Source organism: Salmo trutta, chromosome 20, assembly GCF_901001165.1.
Source record: "Salmo trutta chromosome 20, fSalTru1.1, whole genome shotgun sequence".
Lineage (NCBI taxonomy): Eukaryota > Metazoa > Chordata > Actinopteri > Salmoniformes > Salmonidae > Salmo > Salmo trutta.
The window spans coordinates 13,144,549-13,159,006 of record NC_042976.1 but is presented as its reverse complement, the minus strand read 5'-3'; the positions used below and the strand labels follow the sequence as shown (position 1 = coordinate 13,159,006).

The 14,458-nt window shown below is 44.3% G+C and overlaps 1 protein-coding gene across 1 annotated transcript in view; it reads right to left on the bottom strand.

The window, feature by feature from the left end:
• Positions 1-14,458, bottom strand: part of LOC115156292 (potassium voltage-gated channel subfamily H member 8-like) — a 219,652-nt gene that overhangs the window by 102,141 nt on the left and 103,053 nt on the right. The window contains 2 exon segments of the mRNA XM_029703745.1: positions 1,296-1,434; positions 8,030-8,263. Of these exon segments, the coding sequence (XP_029559605.1) occupies positions 1,296-1,434; positions 8,030-8,263 (373 nt within the window).

Genomic DNA, 14,458 nt, shown 5'->3' with positions numbered 1-14,458 from the left:
CTCATGAGGCTGGAGAGGCTGAGTATAGAGGTCTCTCTGATTTTTTACTCGGTGGGGCAGCTGTTAAGGGCCACACGAGAAGGGTTGTGGAGCCTGGGCTATGGGTGTGGGAGGAGCTTATCTTCCACAATCCAGCAATCCTTTTGAGATCGGTTCAATCGGTCACCCTGCAGAAGCGACTGCAGGGACCTGCGGCTGCTGGGGGAGGAGGGGTGGAATTTGAATGGTTTTAATGAAATGAGGATGTATCATTAAAGAAAGACAAAAAGTCAAAAAAGTCTCTCTCTCTCACTTTTCTCTCTCTCTCCATCCATCCCTCCCTTCCTCCCTAATCTATAACAGTGTAACACCTGTGTGCTGCTGAGGCTCGTTAAAGGTTACAGTCATTACGTCCTTGTGATAAATGACAGAACAGAAAACATGAACACCCCTCCCTCCCTCCCGCCCTCCCTCCCTCCCGCCCGCCCTCCCGCCCGCCCGCCCTCCCTCCCTCCCTCCCTCCCTCCCTCCCTCCATCCATCCCTATTCATCTACTCTATATTTCTCCCATTATTTCACTCTGTAAGTTGTTTGGATTTAGTAGAACATGTAGTAACCCTGTGTGGTGTCTGGAACAAAACTGAATCAGTGTCAAGTGAAGCTGAATTAAGCTGAGTCCTCTGTAGCCAAATGAGAAATGCATTAGAACAATCACAGAGAGTGGCAGAGAGGGAGAATGTCAGAGTTTGGGTGAAGATCAGGTAGTTTCAAGTTTTATTAGCCGTATGTACGGGATAAACATGATATACACCATCCAACAATGCAACAACAATAAGAAATAATCAAAGATAAGAATATAAACACAAAGTAAATGTCTCAGTAGAATAGAATAAACATTTTAGCATCAGTATAATACAGGAAGGCACAATTTATAGTCCAATATGTACACGTGTTTTGGTGAAGGCGGGGATTGGGGGGCAAGTATCTAAATTGTGCAGTAGTTAGCAATCATCAAGGTAGCCTTTCTCTGAAGTATAAATATGATAGAGAACAGCTGTAAAACCTCATTTGACGGTATAAAATAATAAAATACTCATATCTTTCCATCTTCTCTCCCTGTCTCGTTCTCTCTCTCTATTTCTGTTTCGGTCTCTGTCTCTCTCTACTCCCTCCCAAGTTCACCTAAGTTAAGACCTACTCAAATCAGGTTAACCCATGATAAATCAGACTCTAAGCCAAGTTAAGTCAGATTCTAACTCAGGGTAACTCACCAGTCTTGGTGCCTTGCTCTGGGTCCGGGTCTAACCCAGGGTAACTCACCAGTCTCGGGGCCTTGCTCTGGGTCCTGGTCCTTCTTGTTGTCAGTGATGTCCTTGTGAGACACCAGAAACAGCACCACCTCTCCCTTCTCATTCTTAATGGGCACGATGTCCAGCAGACACCAAAACTGGGAACCTGGAACACAGATAGAGGTGCATATCACTCACTGGAGTCACAGTGGTTCTGAACGTAGACTACTGCTCACATACTGGTAGAAAAACCCTGTGAATCAGGTGGATATTTGTAGTGGCGGATTGGTACAAAAAGAGATGGAGATGACCCTGATAAAGATGTACACATCCCAGCTAGCACATCACATTCTGAGAACCATACTGTATGTTTCTTAGAGCATGGTTATCCTAAAGTTATTTTGCATACCACCTTCCCACAACTTTCTGGGAATGGTGCAGGATAGTTGCTTGGCTTTGGAACATTCTCAGCATTTTTAAGGAACTTGACCATATATATTTTTTTTTATTGGTATTTAATTACTTTAACATAATTGTTTTTAAAGTTCAAATGTGGTTACATTTCATTCCAATATCCGTAATGTTTCAGGAACGTTCTCCAACTGGTTTGACATTGGGAATGTTCTAAATTAGTTCAGAGAAGGTTAAGAAACAACATTCTTCTGTGGGAATTTCAGTACTTTAGCATACTGTAACATTTCCTACAGGTTTCCTCATTGATCTATTTAAAGGCTTGTTCTCAAATTGTTGCGAGAACATTAAGAAAACTGTCCATGAAAACTTTCCATGAAAACCATCAGAAAACATTCAGAGAAAACTCTCTCTATCCTCGCTCTTGTTAAGTGTGTTCAGGTGTGTTGGCCACGCCCACTAAATGGCAACACCTGATCTTAATGAATGCTTGTTTCCTTTGAAATGGGGTCTGTTTGAATAGACTAAAATGAACAGCTTTGTATCAGTTAAAAACATGTCATGTTAGCTCCATCCTGGTGGCACAGTGAATTACTTCCATAGATAGAGAACACAACATCATAGGTTTGAATCTCACTGATGCTGTGCCACAATAAGTACAAAAACATGTTTGCACACTTAATGTCTACGCAAATCAATTTTTATCTGTGCTTGAAGTTCAAAACAGTTCAACTAAGCTAGCAGCGTAATTAAAAATCTTATTGAAACGTTATTTAATTACTTTCCATTAATAACCTATAATTTCCGTTCTCAGAACATTAATAAAACCTCCCAGGAAAACTTTCAGGGAACCATAGCAAAACATTCTCAGAACTTCTCTGCAACCTAAAAATCTATGTTCCCAGAATAGGCAAAATGTTCTCTTCCGTTCTCAGAATGTTTCAAATACATTCCGTTTTACCAGTCAGGAAACGGATGGCTTTGTTCCCAGAACTAATGGAAAACCAAAAATGTACGTTCCTATAAATTCCAAGGAACCAAATGTGCTAGCTGGTATGTGAGTACACACACACACACACACACACACACACACACACACACACACACACACACACACACACACACACACACACACACACACACACACACATCATCCTACTACACAGTCCATTACCACAACTAAATCCTCTCCAGTTGTCTGTAGATATAAAACATGTCTTTTTAAAGATATAGGAAAAGCTCCTTTCATCTCCTGTAGAGACTGGAAAAGCTACTGGCTGCTCTAGCCCGGTATCTTTGAACAGCAAAACACAGAAAACAACATCTCACTACCTCACTTTATTTTGTTTTGTGTCTCTGGATGGGCACTCTGTGTATGCAAGTGGTATGCCAAGTCTTAGTTCAAAACAAGCGTGTGTGTGTGTGTGAGTGTGTGTGTGTGTGTGTGTGTGTGTGTTTGTGTGTTATTTTGCAAACTCATTTAAATGCTGTGTGGTTATGCATGTCTAGCTTCACATTCTGCCCCCTGAGTCAAAGCCTACAGCTTCCCTGTTAGACATTGTTATTACCGATGGAGCGAGAGAGACAAATGCAGGATGTCTTTATTAGTGAATAAAAGCTTTTTCATCTTAGGAATCGTAGTTCCAAAAGGGTCATTCAGAAAGTGAAATGAGTTTGGCCCTAGCTGGCTGTATGATAACACATAAGCTAAAAAAACAAATTTACAGATTTGATCTTGATTGATCTAGAAGAGATAATAGTTTGCTAGTGTCTATTCAACTGATATCATCCATTCAACTGATGTCATCCATTCAACTGATGTCATCCATTCAACTGATGTCATCCATACTGTATTAAGATACATCCTGTTGGATTCTAGCTTGAAATATACTTATTCATGTTATTATACTAGAACTTATTGATTACTTTACACATATAAGGATTAAATATGTTGGGGTCAACGAAGGGTAGATAAGAACTAGGTGTATGGAAAGTTACTAAGTGAGGAAGTGGGAGGGCAGACAGTTTACATTCTGTCAAATCATGGTATTGATCAATCTCATGGCTCCTAAGGAGGGAGGCGAAGGGCAACAGTCTGGTCTCAGTCACTGATAAAGTAGGACAGCCGAGGATTAGGGAGGAGTGAGGAAATCGGACCGCTGTCAGGTCAGATGAAGTGACAAGGGACAGTCCTGTTACACAGATATACGTACATGCACACAAAGGTTCTAGCAGGAGGCGGGGCCATTACAACACCAGTGAGAGGAACCAATTAAGTTCATGACTAGCAACAGAGATGTATTGGCTGTCTAGATGTGCAAGGAGTTGACTCCGCCTAGTAGGAGGGTATAAATATATGCGCTTGTGTAAACATGTCTTTATCTTAGCAGCTGTTTAACCCAGAGGGTGAATATACTTGGTTTGAGCTTTTCCTAGTAATCCATTTGAGTTTTTACTCTGTTTGTTCAGAACCTAACAATCCCCCTTTCTTTACCATACTGTATGGGTTATTGTGACCAGGGGTGAAAGTAAAAAAAAAAAATGTAATATCACATTTACATAAGTATTCAGACCCTTTATTCAGTACTTTGTTGAAGGACCTTTGGCAGCGATTACAGCCTTGAGTCTTCTTGGGTATGACGCTACAAGCTTGGCACACCTGTATTTGGCGAGTTTTTCCCATTCTTCTCTGCAGATCCTCTCAAACTCTGTCAGGTTGGATGGGGAATGTTGCTGCACAGCTATTTTCAGGTCTCTCCAGAGATGTTGATCGAGTTCAAGTCCGGGCTCTGGCTGGGCCACTCAAGGACATTCAGAGAAAAATAAATATTCAATACTCAATTGTTAAATTAAAGTGCAATTTAAGGCATGATACCTTTTTCCTTTGAACAATAGTGAATGAAAAATAGCCTGTGTCCACATCATCAAAACAAAGTTAAAAAAGAAAGAAAGCAAAGCAGACCTGAGTTATAACTTCACATTATTTTTCTAAAAGATGAGGACGTCTACATTGTCTGGGGAGAGGGTAGACCTCTGCAGTCACTATGTCCCCTGCCGTGGAGAACACCCTCTCGCTAGGAACTGGAGTGCCAGGCACAGCCAGGTAGCATCTTGCCATCATGGCAATGTGAGGGTATTTACACGCATTGCTTTTCCACCATGCCAGTGGATCACCATCCACTGGAACGCCGCTTGCTGCTTTGTAGGATGCCACCTCCTCTTCGATGGTGTTGGCAAACATCTTGCCTGTGTCCTTGCTCGCAAAGGTCTCCCTGAAAAGCTCCTTCGTGGCCAAATGATTTAGTGGAGGAGATGCCTCTGAGTCTGGTCCTGTTGGTTCTGTGGCTTGACCCTGCAGAAAAAATGACTTGATCAATTAAAGTAACTAATTATTTAATTTCACATTTCATAGAACTATAATTGTGGCAATAACATTTAATAAAAGCCATTATTATTACAAATAAAAAATGGATGATTCTAATAGCAATAGCATAGACTAAGATTAGACTGCACTATATTTATTATTTAAGTAATTCAGTCTTATTTATTTTTTTACCTCTTCAGTGGCCACAATCTCAGTGGTGAGATCACTGTATGTCCTCCGCCATAGGGCAGGGTCTAGGTGAGACAGGGACTTGAACAGACAGGGACTTGAACCTTGGATCCAGTGCAGTACATCTATGAAGGTAGTCCTGTACATTAGGGGGGTATCTGGGGCTCAGGTCCTCTCTAATGGCAGCCTTGACATCTCTAGTGATGGTGCTGTCTTCCTCACTTGGGACCATGGATTGTAGAATCCTTGTTTTCAGAGGTAGGATCATGGACACAGACGGTGCAGTTTCAGTGCTCAGTAGGGTTGTAACCGTTTTGAGGGGTTTGAGCACCTGGAGGACCTCCTCTGCCACTTTCACGTCATCATCAGACAAGGTGACGATGTCTTTCTTTTTTTCAGGGTCTTGTCTGTCAGTGCAGAGTATACAGCTGCCTGCTGCTCAAGATGGCGCTGCAACATGTCATAAGTGGAGTTCCATCTTGTTGTGAGATGGTGTATGAGCTTGTGGGTCGGTAGCTGTAACATTTCTTGCTTGGTCTTAAGCACATGAGCGGCTGTTGTGCTTCTGTGGAAAAAGGAAACCACCTTCCTGATCCTCCCAAGGAGGCGGTCCATCTGGTTCACTGAGATTCCCCTTTTAGAATGCTAAATTGATCACATGTGCAAAGCAAGCTATCTGCGGCCCCAGTCCAGCCTCTATCACTGCATTTACTTGGTTCTTGGCATTATCTGTGGTGGTTGGGATATTGCTATTGGGCCTCTAGCTTCCACTCTGCTACTGCTCCTAGCTGCTCCTAGCTGCTCCCGGCTGCTCCCGGCTGCTCCCGGCTGCTCCCAGCTGGTCCCAGCTGCTCCTAGCTGCTCCCAGCTGCTCCTAGCTGCTCCCAGCTGCTCCTAGCTGCTCCTAGCAGTACCTGCGCCAGATTTGTGTCTGTGTGACTCTCATAGAGGGGGCGTGTCTGTAGCACCGGACTTCGCATCTCCCACTCCTCTGTGGTGTAGTGAACAGTCACAGTCACGTAGCTTTCTGTTACCCTGGAGGTCCACTCCTCTGTGGTGTAGTGAGCAGTCAGTCAGGTAGCTTTCTGTTACCCTGGAGGTCCACTCCTCTGTGGTGTAGTGAGCAGTCACAGTCACGTAGCTTTCTGTTACCCTGGAGGTCCACTCCTCTGTGGTGTAGTGAGCAGTCAGTCACGTAGCTTTCTGTTACCCTGGAGGTCCACTCCTCTGTGGTGTAGTGAGCAGTCAGTCAGGTAGCTTTCTGTTACCCTGGAGGTCCACTCCTCTGTGGTGTAGTGAACAGTCACAGTCACGTAGCTTTCTGTTACCCTGGAGGTCCACTCCTCTGTGGTGTAGTGAACAGTCACAGTCACGTAGCTTTCTGTTACCCTGGAGGTCCACTCCTCTGTGGTGTAGTGACCAGTCACAGTCAGGTAGCTTTCTGTTACCCTGGAGGTCCACTCCTCTGTGGTGTAGTGAGCAGTCACAGTCACGTAGCTTTCCGTTGCCCTGGAGGTTACCTTAGAGGTCCACCCGTCTGTGGTGAGGGCAAGGATGCCTTGGATAATTCGTCGACAATTTTGATATTTTCCTGTTCATAAAGATCTGGCACGATCTTCCTACTGAAGTGGGTGCGCCAGGGGATTTCGTAGCGTGGCTCAAGCACTTTCACCATATATTGAAACCCTTTGTTTTCCACAACATAATATGGCCTCATGTCTGCAGCAATAAACATCCCAATAGATTTGGTGATGGCTTCAGCCCAGTCTGATTCTGCAGCAAAGGGCTGCTTAAATGTCGCGGTGAGAAGTTGTTGTCTCTTGGCTGAGTTGGCTCACGTCACTGACACACCAGGGTGATGACGCTTTAAATGTGCATGCTTCCATGATCATACAGCTTTCTTGTGGCACAATGCCTACATATGAATCAGTGATTCATATGGAGCATCAAAAACAACCCTGACAAAGTCATGTAACAGGTGGACATGTTGTGGTTGTACATAAAGGGATATAATCAGGATGAAACAGCCTCATATTCATACAGACAGTGTCCTATTACACGGCTGTTATGGTGAACGCTGTTCTCTCTGTCTCAGGTGGGTGGATGGCTGGATGACATGGTGTTCCAAAACATTGTGTGAATATGGACCTGAACCAGAGGATGAGGGACAGGGCTTAATAACCCTTGAATCGTTCTGGAGGCTCAGGTTGTGTCGTGAGGACACAAGCATACACTCACACACACGGAAACACACACACACACACACTTCTGTTTGATGATCTCTAAATGGTTTCAGCCCCAGGCCTCACTAAACTTTACTACATCTCTCTTCTCCTACCCCAGAGGGCTGTAAAATGCTAATGAATATGCAGGGCCAACTAAGCGCAAAACAACATTGAGACTGTCATCCATTTGGCTGTGCTTGTCTTTGGCTTATTTATCCAAGTAGCAGCTATGTAGCCCCTGTCCGCAACGCACACACATCATTCACCTCTTCACTCTCACCAACCTTTTTTATTATTTTTATTTAACATTTATTTAACTAGGCAAGTCAGTTAAGAACAAATTCTCTATTTACAATGACGGCCTACCCCGGCCAAACCTGAGCCAATTGTGCACCGCCCTATGGGACTCCCAATCACGGCCGGATGTGTTGCAGCCTGGATTTGAACCAGGTACTGCAGTGACACCTCTTGCACTGAGATGCAGTGTCTTAGACCACTGTGCCACATGGGAAATGCCACCCTATTCCCTACCTATGATATTTTGGATGCACCCAGTCTCTGTAGCCTCTCACCTCCCTTCTTGTAGAAGACCAGCTCGGTCTTAAACTCCCCCCTGTCGTCCAACACCCCCTGGATCTTCGCCGTCAGCTGGTCGCTGGTCTCCGGCCCGTACAGGAAATGACATGCACAGCTCTTCTGCATCAGCTCGGCGCGGGCGTAGCCGGTCAGCTCACAGAAGCCATCAGAACAGTAGACGATAGGGTAGAGGGACTGCACCTGGGCGTTACCCAGGACAAAGTTACTGTCTGAGGGAGGGAGGGAGGGAGGGAGGGAGGGAGAGAAGGGAGAGAAGGGAGGAAGGGAGGGAGGGAGAGAGGGAGGGAGGGAGAGAAGGGAGGGAGGGAGGGAGGGAGAGAGGGAAGGGAGGGAGGGGAGGAAGAGGGAGGGAGGGAGGGAGGGAGGGAGGGAGAGAAGGGAGGGAGGGAGGGAGGGAGAGAGGGAAGGGAGGGAGGGGAGGAAGAGGGAAGGGAGGGGAGGGAGGGAGGGAGGGAGGGAGGAAGAGGGAGGGAGGGAGGGAGGGAGGGAGGGAGGGAGGAAGAGGGAGGGAGGGAGGGAGGGAGGGAGGGAGGGAGGAGGAAGAGGGAGGGAGGGAGGGAGGGAGGGAGGGGAAAGAGAAGAGAAAGGGGGTTATATAACTGAAAAATGGACACACAGGAAATACTGTGGCTCTCAAACAGTCTATTATCAGCTCAGATCATTTGAGTTTCAGGTTCGTTTTCATTCCAGCAACTTTTCATTTTGTTAGCCGCAGGGAATCATCAACCATGTATTAGGACATCCTTACTGTGCACCAGAAACGAGAAAGTAATCATAACAACAGCTAAGGCAGCAGGTAGCCTAGTGGTTAGAGCGTTGGGCCAGTAACCAGCAGGTAGCCTAGTGGTTAGAGCATTGGGCCAGTAACCAGCAGGTAGCCTAGTGGTTAGAGCATTGGGCCAGTAACCAGCAGGTAGCCTAGTGGTTAGAGCATTGGGCCAGTAACCGGCAGGTAGCCTAGTGGTTAGAGCATTGGGCCAGTAACCAGCAGGTAGCCTAGTGGTTAGAGCATTGGGCCAGTAACCAGCAGGTAGCCTAGTGGTTAGAGCATTGGGCCAGTAACCAGCAGGTAGCCTAGTGGTTAGAGCATTGGGCCAGTAACCAGCAGGTAGCCTAGTGGTTAGAGCATTGGGCCAGTAACCAGCAGGTAGCCTAGTGGTTAGATCATTGGGCCAGTAACCAGCAGGTAGCCTAGTGGTTAGAGCATTGGGCCAGTAACCAGCAGGTAGCCTAGTGGTTAGAGCATTGGGCCAGTAACCAGCAGGTAGCCTAGTGGTTAGAGCATTGGGCCAGTAACCAGCAGGTAGCCTAGTGGTTAGAGCATTGGGCCAGTAACCAGCAGGTAGCCTAGGGGTTAGAGCATTGGGCCAGTAACCAGCAGGTAGCCTAGTGGTTAGAGCATTGGGCCAGTATCCAGCAGGTAGCCTAGTGGTTAGAGCATTGGGCCAGTAACCAGCAGGTAGCCTAGTGGTTAGAGCATTGGGCCAGTAACCAGCAGGTAGCCTAGTGGTTAGAGCATTGGGCCAGTAACCAGCAGGTAGCCTAGTGGTTAGAGCATTGGGCCAGTAACCAGCAGGCAGCCTAGTGGTTAGAGCATTGGGCCAGTAACCAGCAGGTAGCCTAGTGGTTAGAGCATTGGGCCAGTAACCGAAAGGTTGCTGGTTTGAATTTTGGAGCCCACTAGATGAACAATCTGTCAATGTGCCTTTGAGCAAGGCACTTAACCATAATTACTCATGTATGTCGCTCTGGGTAAGAGCGTCTGCTAAATGCCGAAAATGTAATCTCCAGACAAGCTGAGAAAAAGAAACATAAGGGAATGGCCCAATATAAACAGACATGCCAAAATGTCCTGTTCTTTCATTAGAGTTTCATTGAAAAGCCAGAACAGATTTGGTCATTCCACTAACAATGCCTCATGCAGGGACAAACATGCCCTGGCTTGAACCTCTATTTGATGTGTCTGGTCTCTTCCTGTGAAGAGGGAGGAAGTGTGTGTGTGTATGTGTTTGTCCCTTCTCTATTCATGAGAATGTTTTCCTGCGGCAATCAAATGGAAAAAAAAAGATTCCTTAATTGAGTATTGCTTTCTGCCCGGGTGTTCATATTGATCCATTGATCACAGGGCTCCTGTGGGAGCTGCTTGTTTAAATATTTCATGGTGTAATGGTTTTGGAGTTCTGCTGTGTGCTCTGTGTACTGTGTAGATGGAAGATGTTCAATGGAGGCACTCAGTTGATTTGAGAGCTGTAATGAAGTGTGGGGAGAAGGGAACTCATCATAAACAGGATGTCAACACACCTGGTTATATGTGAGAAGGGGGTGTGTTGGGGGGGTGAGAGAGAGAGAGAGAGAGAGAGAGAGAGAGAGAGAGAGAGAGAGAGAGAGAATAACCTCTCACATTTTGTTTTCCACATCTTTCTCACCCTTCTCTGTGTGTGTGTGTGTGTGTGTGTGTGTGTGTGTGTGTGTGTGTGTGTGTGTGTGTGTGTGTGTGTGTGTGTGTGTGTGTGTGTGTGTGTGTGTGTGTGTGTGTGTGTGTGTGTGTGTGTTGTGTGAGAGAGAGAGAGAGAGAAACAGGAGAGAGAAAGTCACAGTCAGATAGAAGCCAAAAAGTGGAGGTAGGGTGGGAGACAGTGGGCGGTAAAGCATAGCTGGCGGCTCTGATCTGTTGGAGCCAATGAGTTTAGCCATCCCTCAATGTACCGGTTAAGGTTTGTGCTGTCTCCTTATATCTCCTCATATCTCTCAGTGTGCGTCCCAAATGGTGCACTATATAGGGAATAAGGTGTCATTTGGGGCATAAGCTCAGTGTGGTTGTAGTATTAGGCCTATTTGGTCTGCCTGGGATAGGACTCCCTGGAGCACACTGATCTCTCAGAAGACAACCAGATGGCCCTCAATGATTTAGCCAGCACAGCACAGCACAGCACAACACTGATCACTGGCCTGGGGAGAGGAGTGGAGCAGGCATCAGGAGTGTATATGGGAGAGAGAGAAAAAGTGTGTGTGTGTGTGTGTGTGTGTGTGTGGGTTAAGTACTGTTCAAAGGGATCAGCCCATCAGTCGACTGAGGAGAGCCATCAAGTGCTATGCTAACAATAACGCCAACCAGGAGACAGCAATCTGTGTGACCACTCTCCTTGTGATTTAGAGATGTTTAACAGTAAATCCACATCAAAACTGCTCCCATTACAGTCCTGAGACAGTCAAGTAAACATCCAGTCATTGGTTTCTTAAATAATCAGCGTCTAGTTGTTTACTTTGATCACTTTTAGCGCTTTGCTAGCTGTTGCCTAGCTACAGTTTCTGTATTAAAAAGCACGATCTGCTAATTGCCTTGATCGTCGTCCACATCGCTCTCTTTTTCTTCTCTCTCGCTTTCCTCTCTTTCTGACACCCTCTCACTCTCTCTTCGTCTCTCTCTCTCTCTGTCTTTCTCTGTCTCTCTCTCTCCTCATTACTGATGCTGTAATGTGATACAGATTCAGACATGACTGTACTGTAGTAATTGATGTCTCTAACATTCCCTGTGATACTGCTCAGTGCTCTTCCTCTATTCCTCTCTTTCTCCTCCTCTTTGTTCCTCACAAGAACCATTATTTTATGAGGGTAGAACCCTTTTGAGTTCCATGTAGAACCCTTTACACAGATGGTTCTACATGGAACCCAAACTAGTTATAATTGGAACCAGAAAGAGTTCTACCTGGAACCAAAAAGTGTTTCCCTATGGGGACAGCCGAAGAACCCTTTTGGAATCCTTTTTTCTAAGAGTGCAAGTTGTTGTTACATCTAAGGGTAGGCCCATGTACACCAAGTTTATGTTTACGCAACCCCAGGCAGGCAGCATTCACTACCTAACACCTCCAGTCAAGCCAAGGCCATATACAGTGCCTTCAGAAAGTATTCATCCCCCTTGGCTTATTCCACATTTTGTTGGTTTACAGCCTGAATTCAAAATTGATTAAATAGATATTTCTTCTCCCCCATCTACAAACAATATACCATAATGATAAAGTGAAATACAGAAATATCTTATTTACATAAGTATTCACACCCCTGAGTCAATACATGTTAGAATCACCTTTGGTAGTGATTACAGCTGTGAGCCTTTCTGGGAAATTCTCTAAGAGCTTTGCACACCTGGATTGTACAATATTTGCACATTATTCTTTAAAAAATTATTCAAGCTCTGTCAGGTTGGTTGGTGATCATTTCTAGACAGCCATTTGCAAGTCTTGCTATAGATTTTCAAGCCGATTTAAGTAAAAGGCCACTCAGGAACATTCAATGTCGTCTTGGTAAGAAACTTGAACCAGATTTTCCTCTAGGATTTTGCCTGTGCTTAGCTCTATTCCGTTTCTTTTTGTCCTAAAAAAAACTCCCATGTCAAGCATACCCATAACATGATGCAGCCACCACCATGCTTGAAAATAAAACAGTTATTGTACTCAGTGATGTGTTGTGTTGGATTTGCCCCAAACATAACGCTTTATATTCGGGACATAAAGTACATTTCTTTGCCATTTTTTTTTCTCAGTTTTACTTTAGTGCCTTGTTGCAAACAGGATGCATGTTTGTATTGTGGAGTAACTACAATGTTGTTGATCCATCCTCAGTTTTCTCACAGCCATTAAACTCTGTAACTGTTTTAAAGTCCCTGAGCGGTTTTCTTCCTCTCTGGCAACTGAGCTAGGATGGATGCCTGTATCTTTCTAGTGACTAGGTTTGTTGATATACCATCCAAACCATGCTCAAAGGGATATTCAATGCCTGTTTTATTTTTTTTACCCATCTACCAATAAGTGCCCTTTTTTGCGAGGCATTGGAAAACCTCTGGTCTTTGTTGTTGAATCTGTGTTTGAAATTCACTGGCCGACTGAGGGACCTTACAAATAATAGTATGTGTTGGGTACAGAGATTAGGTAGTCATTCAAAAATGATGTTAAACACGACTATTGCACACAGAGTGAGTCTATGCAACTTATTATGTGACTTGCAAAGCAAATCTTTACTCCTGAACTATTTAGACTTGACATAACAAAGGGGTAGAATACTAATTGACTCAAGACCTTTCAGCTTTTCATTTTGAATGAATTTGTAAAACATTCCAAAAACATAATTCCACTTTGACATTATGGGGTATTGTGTGTAGGCCAGTGACGCAAAATCTCAATTTATACCATTTTAAATTCAGGCTGTAGCATAACAAAATGTCAAGGGGAGTGAATACTTTCTGAAGGCAATGGAAGTATGGTGACAGAGGGCAACCTTGTTTTACGCCTCTTTTTAACAAGACTGTGTCTTTGTATTGCCCCCCTGGTTCCTGCTTCAGTAGGAGAGAGATCAGTTCCTCTTTCGTGTGTCTGACAGTTTGCCATTTATATAGGAGTAATTAAAACATGATTGTAATGGATCTTTCAGTAGTTCATAAAAACCTTGCTATACTGTGTCTCTATTAGAATGCCATCAAGGCTAGGGGTTTTCCCCGTCTCAAAGGAATCAAATGCCAACCATAGTTCATCCTGTGTAATTAGGCTTTTACAAGTTTTTGTTTGTGTCACCGATTGTTTAACAAGATTATTGGGGAGAAGGATATCACAAAACTCATCAGGAACTTGACGAGAACATTTGTTTAAAATATTTTACTTTCTCATTCAAAATCTCCTTTGGTGAGATAAGGCTTTCTCCATCGTTTGTAACTGTTTTCTGTAGGTTATTTTTGGTTGTGTTTCTATCTGTGGGTTATTTTTGGTTGTTTCTATCTGTGGGTTATTTTTGGTTGTGTTTCTATCTGTGGGTTATTTTTGGTTGTGTTTCTATCTCTGGGTTATTTTTGATTGTGTTTCTATCTGTGGGTTATTTTTGGTTGTGTTTCTATCTGTGGGTTATTTTTGATTGTGTTTCTATCTGTGGGTTATTTTTGGTCGCGTTTCTAAATCGAAGGCTTAGGAAAAACTTTTTTAGATCAGTGAAACCCGATCTTTGATAATAATAAACAAATGGAAACACCCTTAGCTGGTTTAGTCTAGACATTAATAATCCATGTTGGGACAGTGGCGTGAAGGCTGTGTTAGATCTATAACCCACGGGATGTTATCACAACTTAGTTTGCAAACACTGCATGAAATATGTGTTCAATACATGGACTGCATATTTAACGACCCAGGCGTCCTTTTTACACATGATAGACATTTTTATGCTGGGTGTGTGAACTGCGTCGGTCTCTTTATTTACTTACGTAAGTTAGTCATTGGACCTGCCTTTCCCTGCATTACGGATGTGTGATGTGTGTATACACAGACACTTGAGGACTATGTGGTTAAGCTCTAACCATAGGAGTATTCTTATAATATTAAGTCACTGGCTCCTTAATCCCTGTCTGCTCTCTCTCTCTCTCTCTC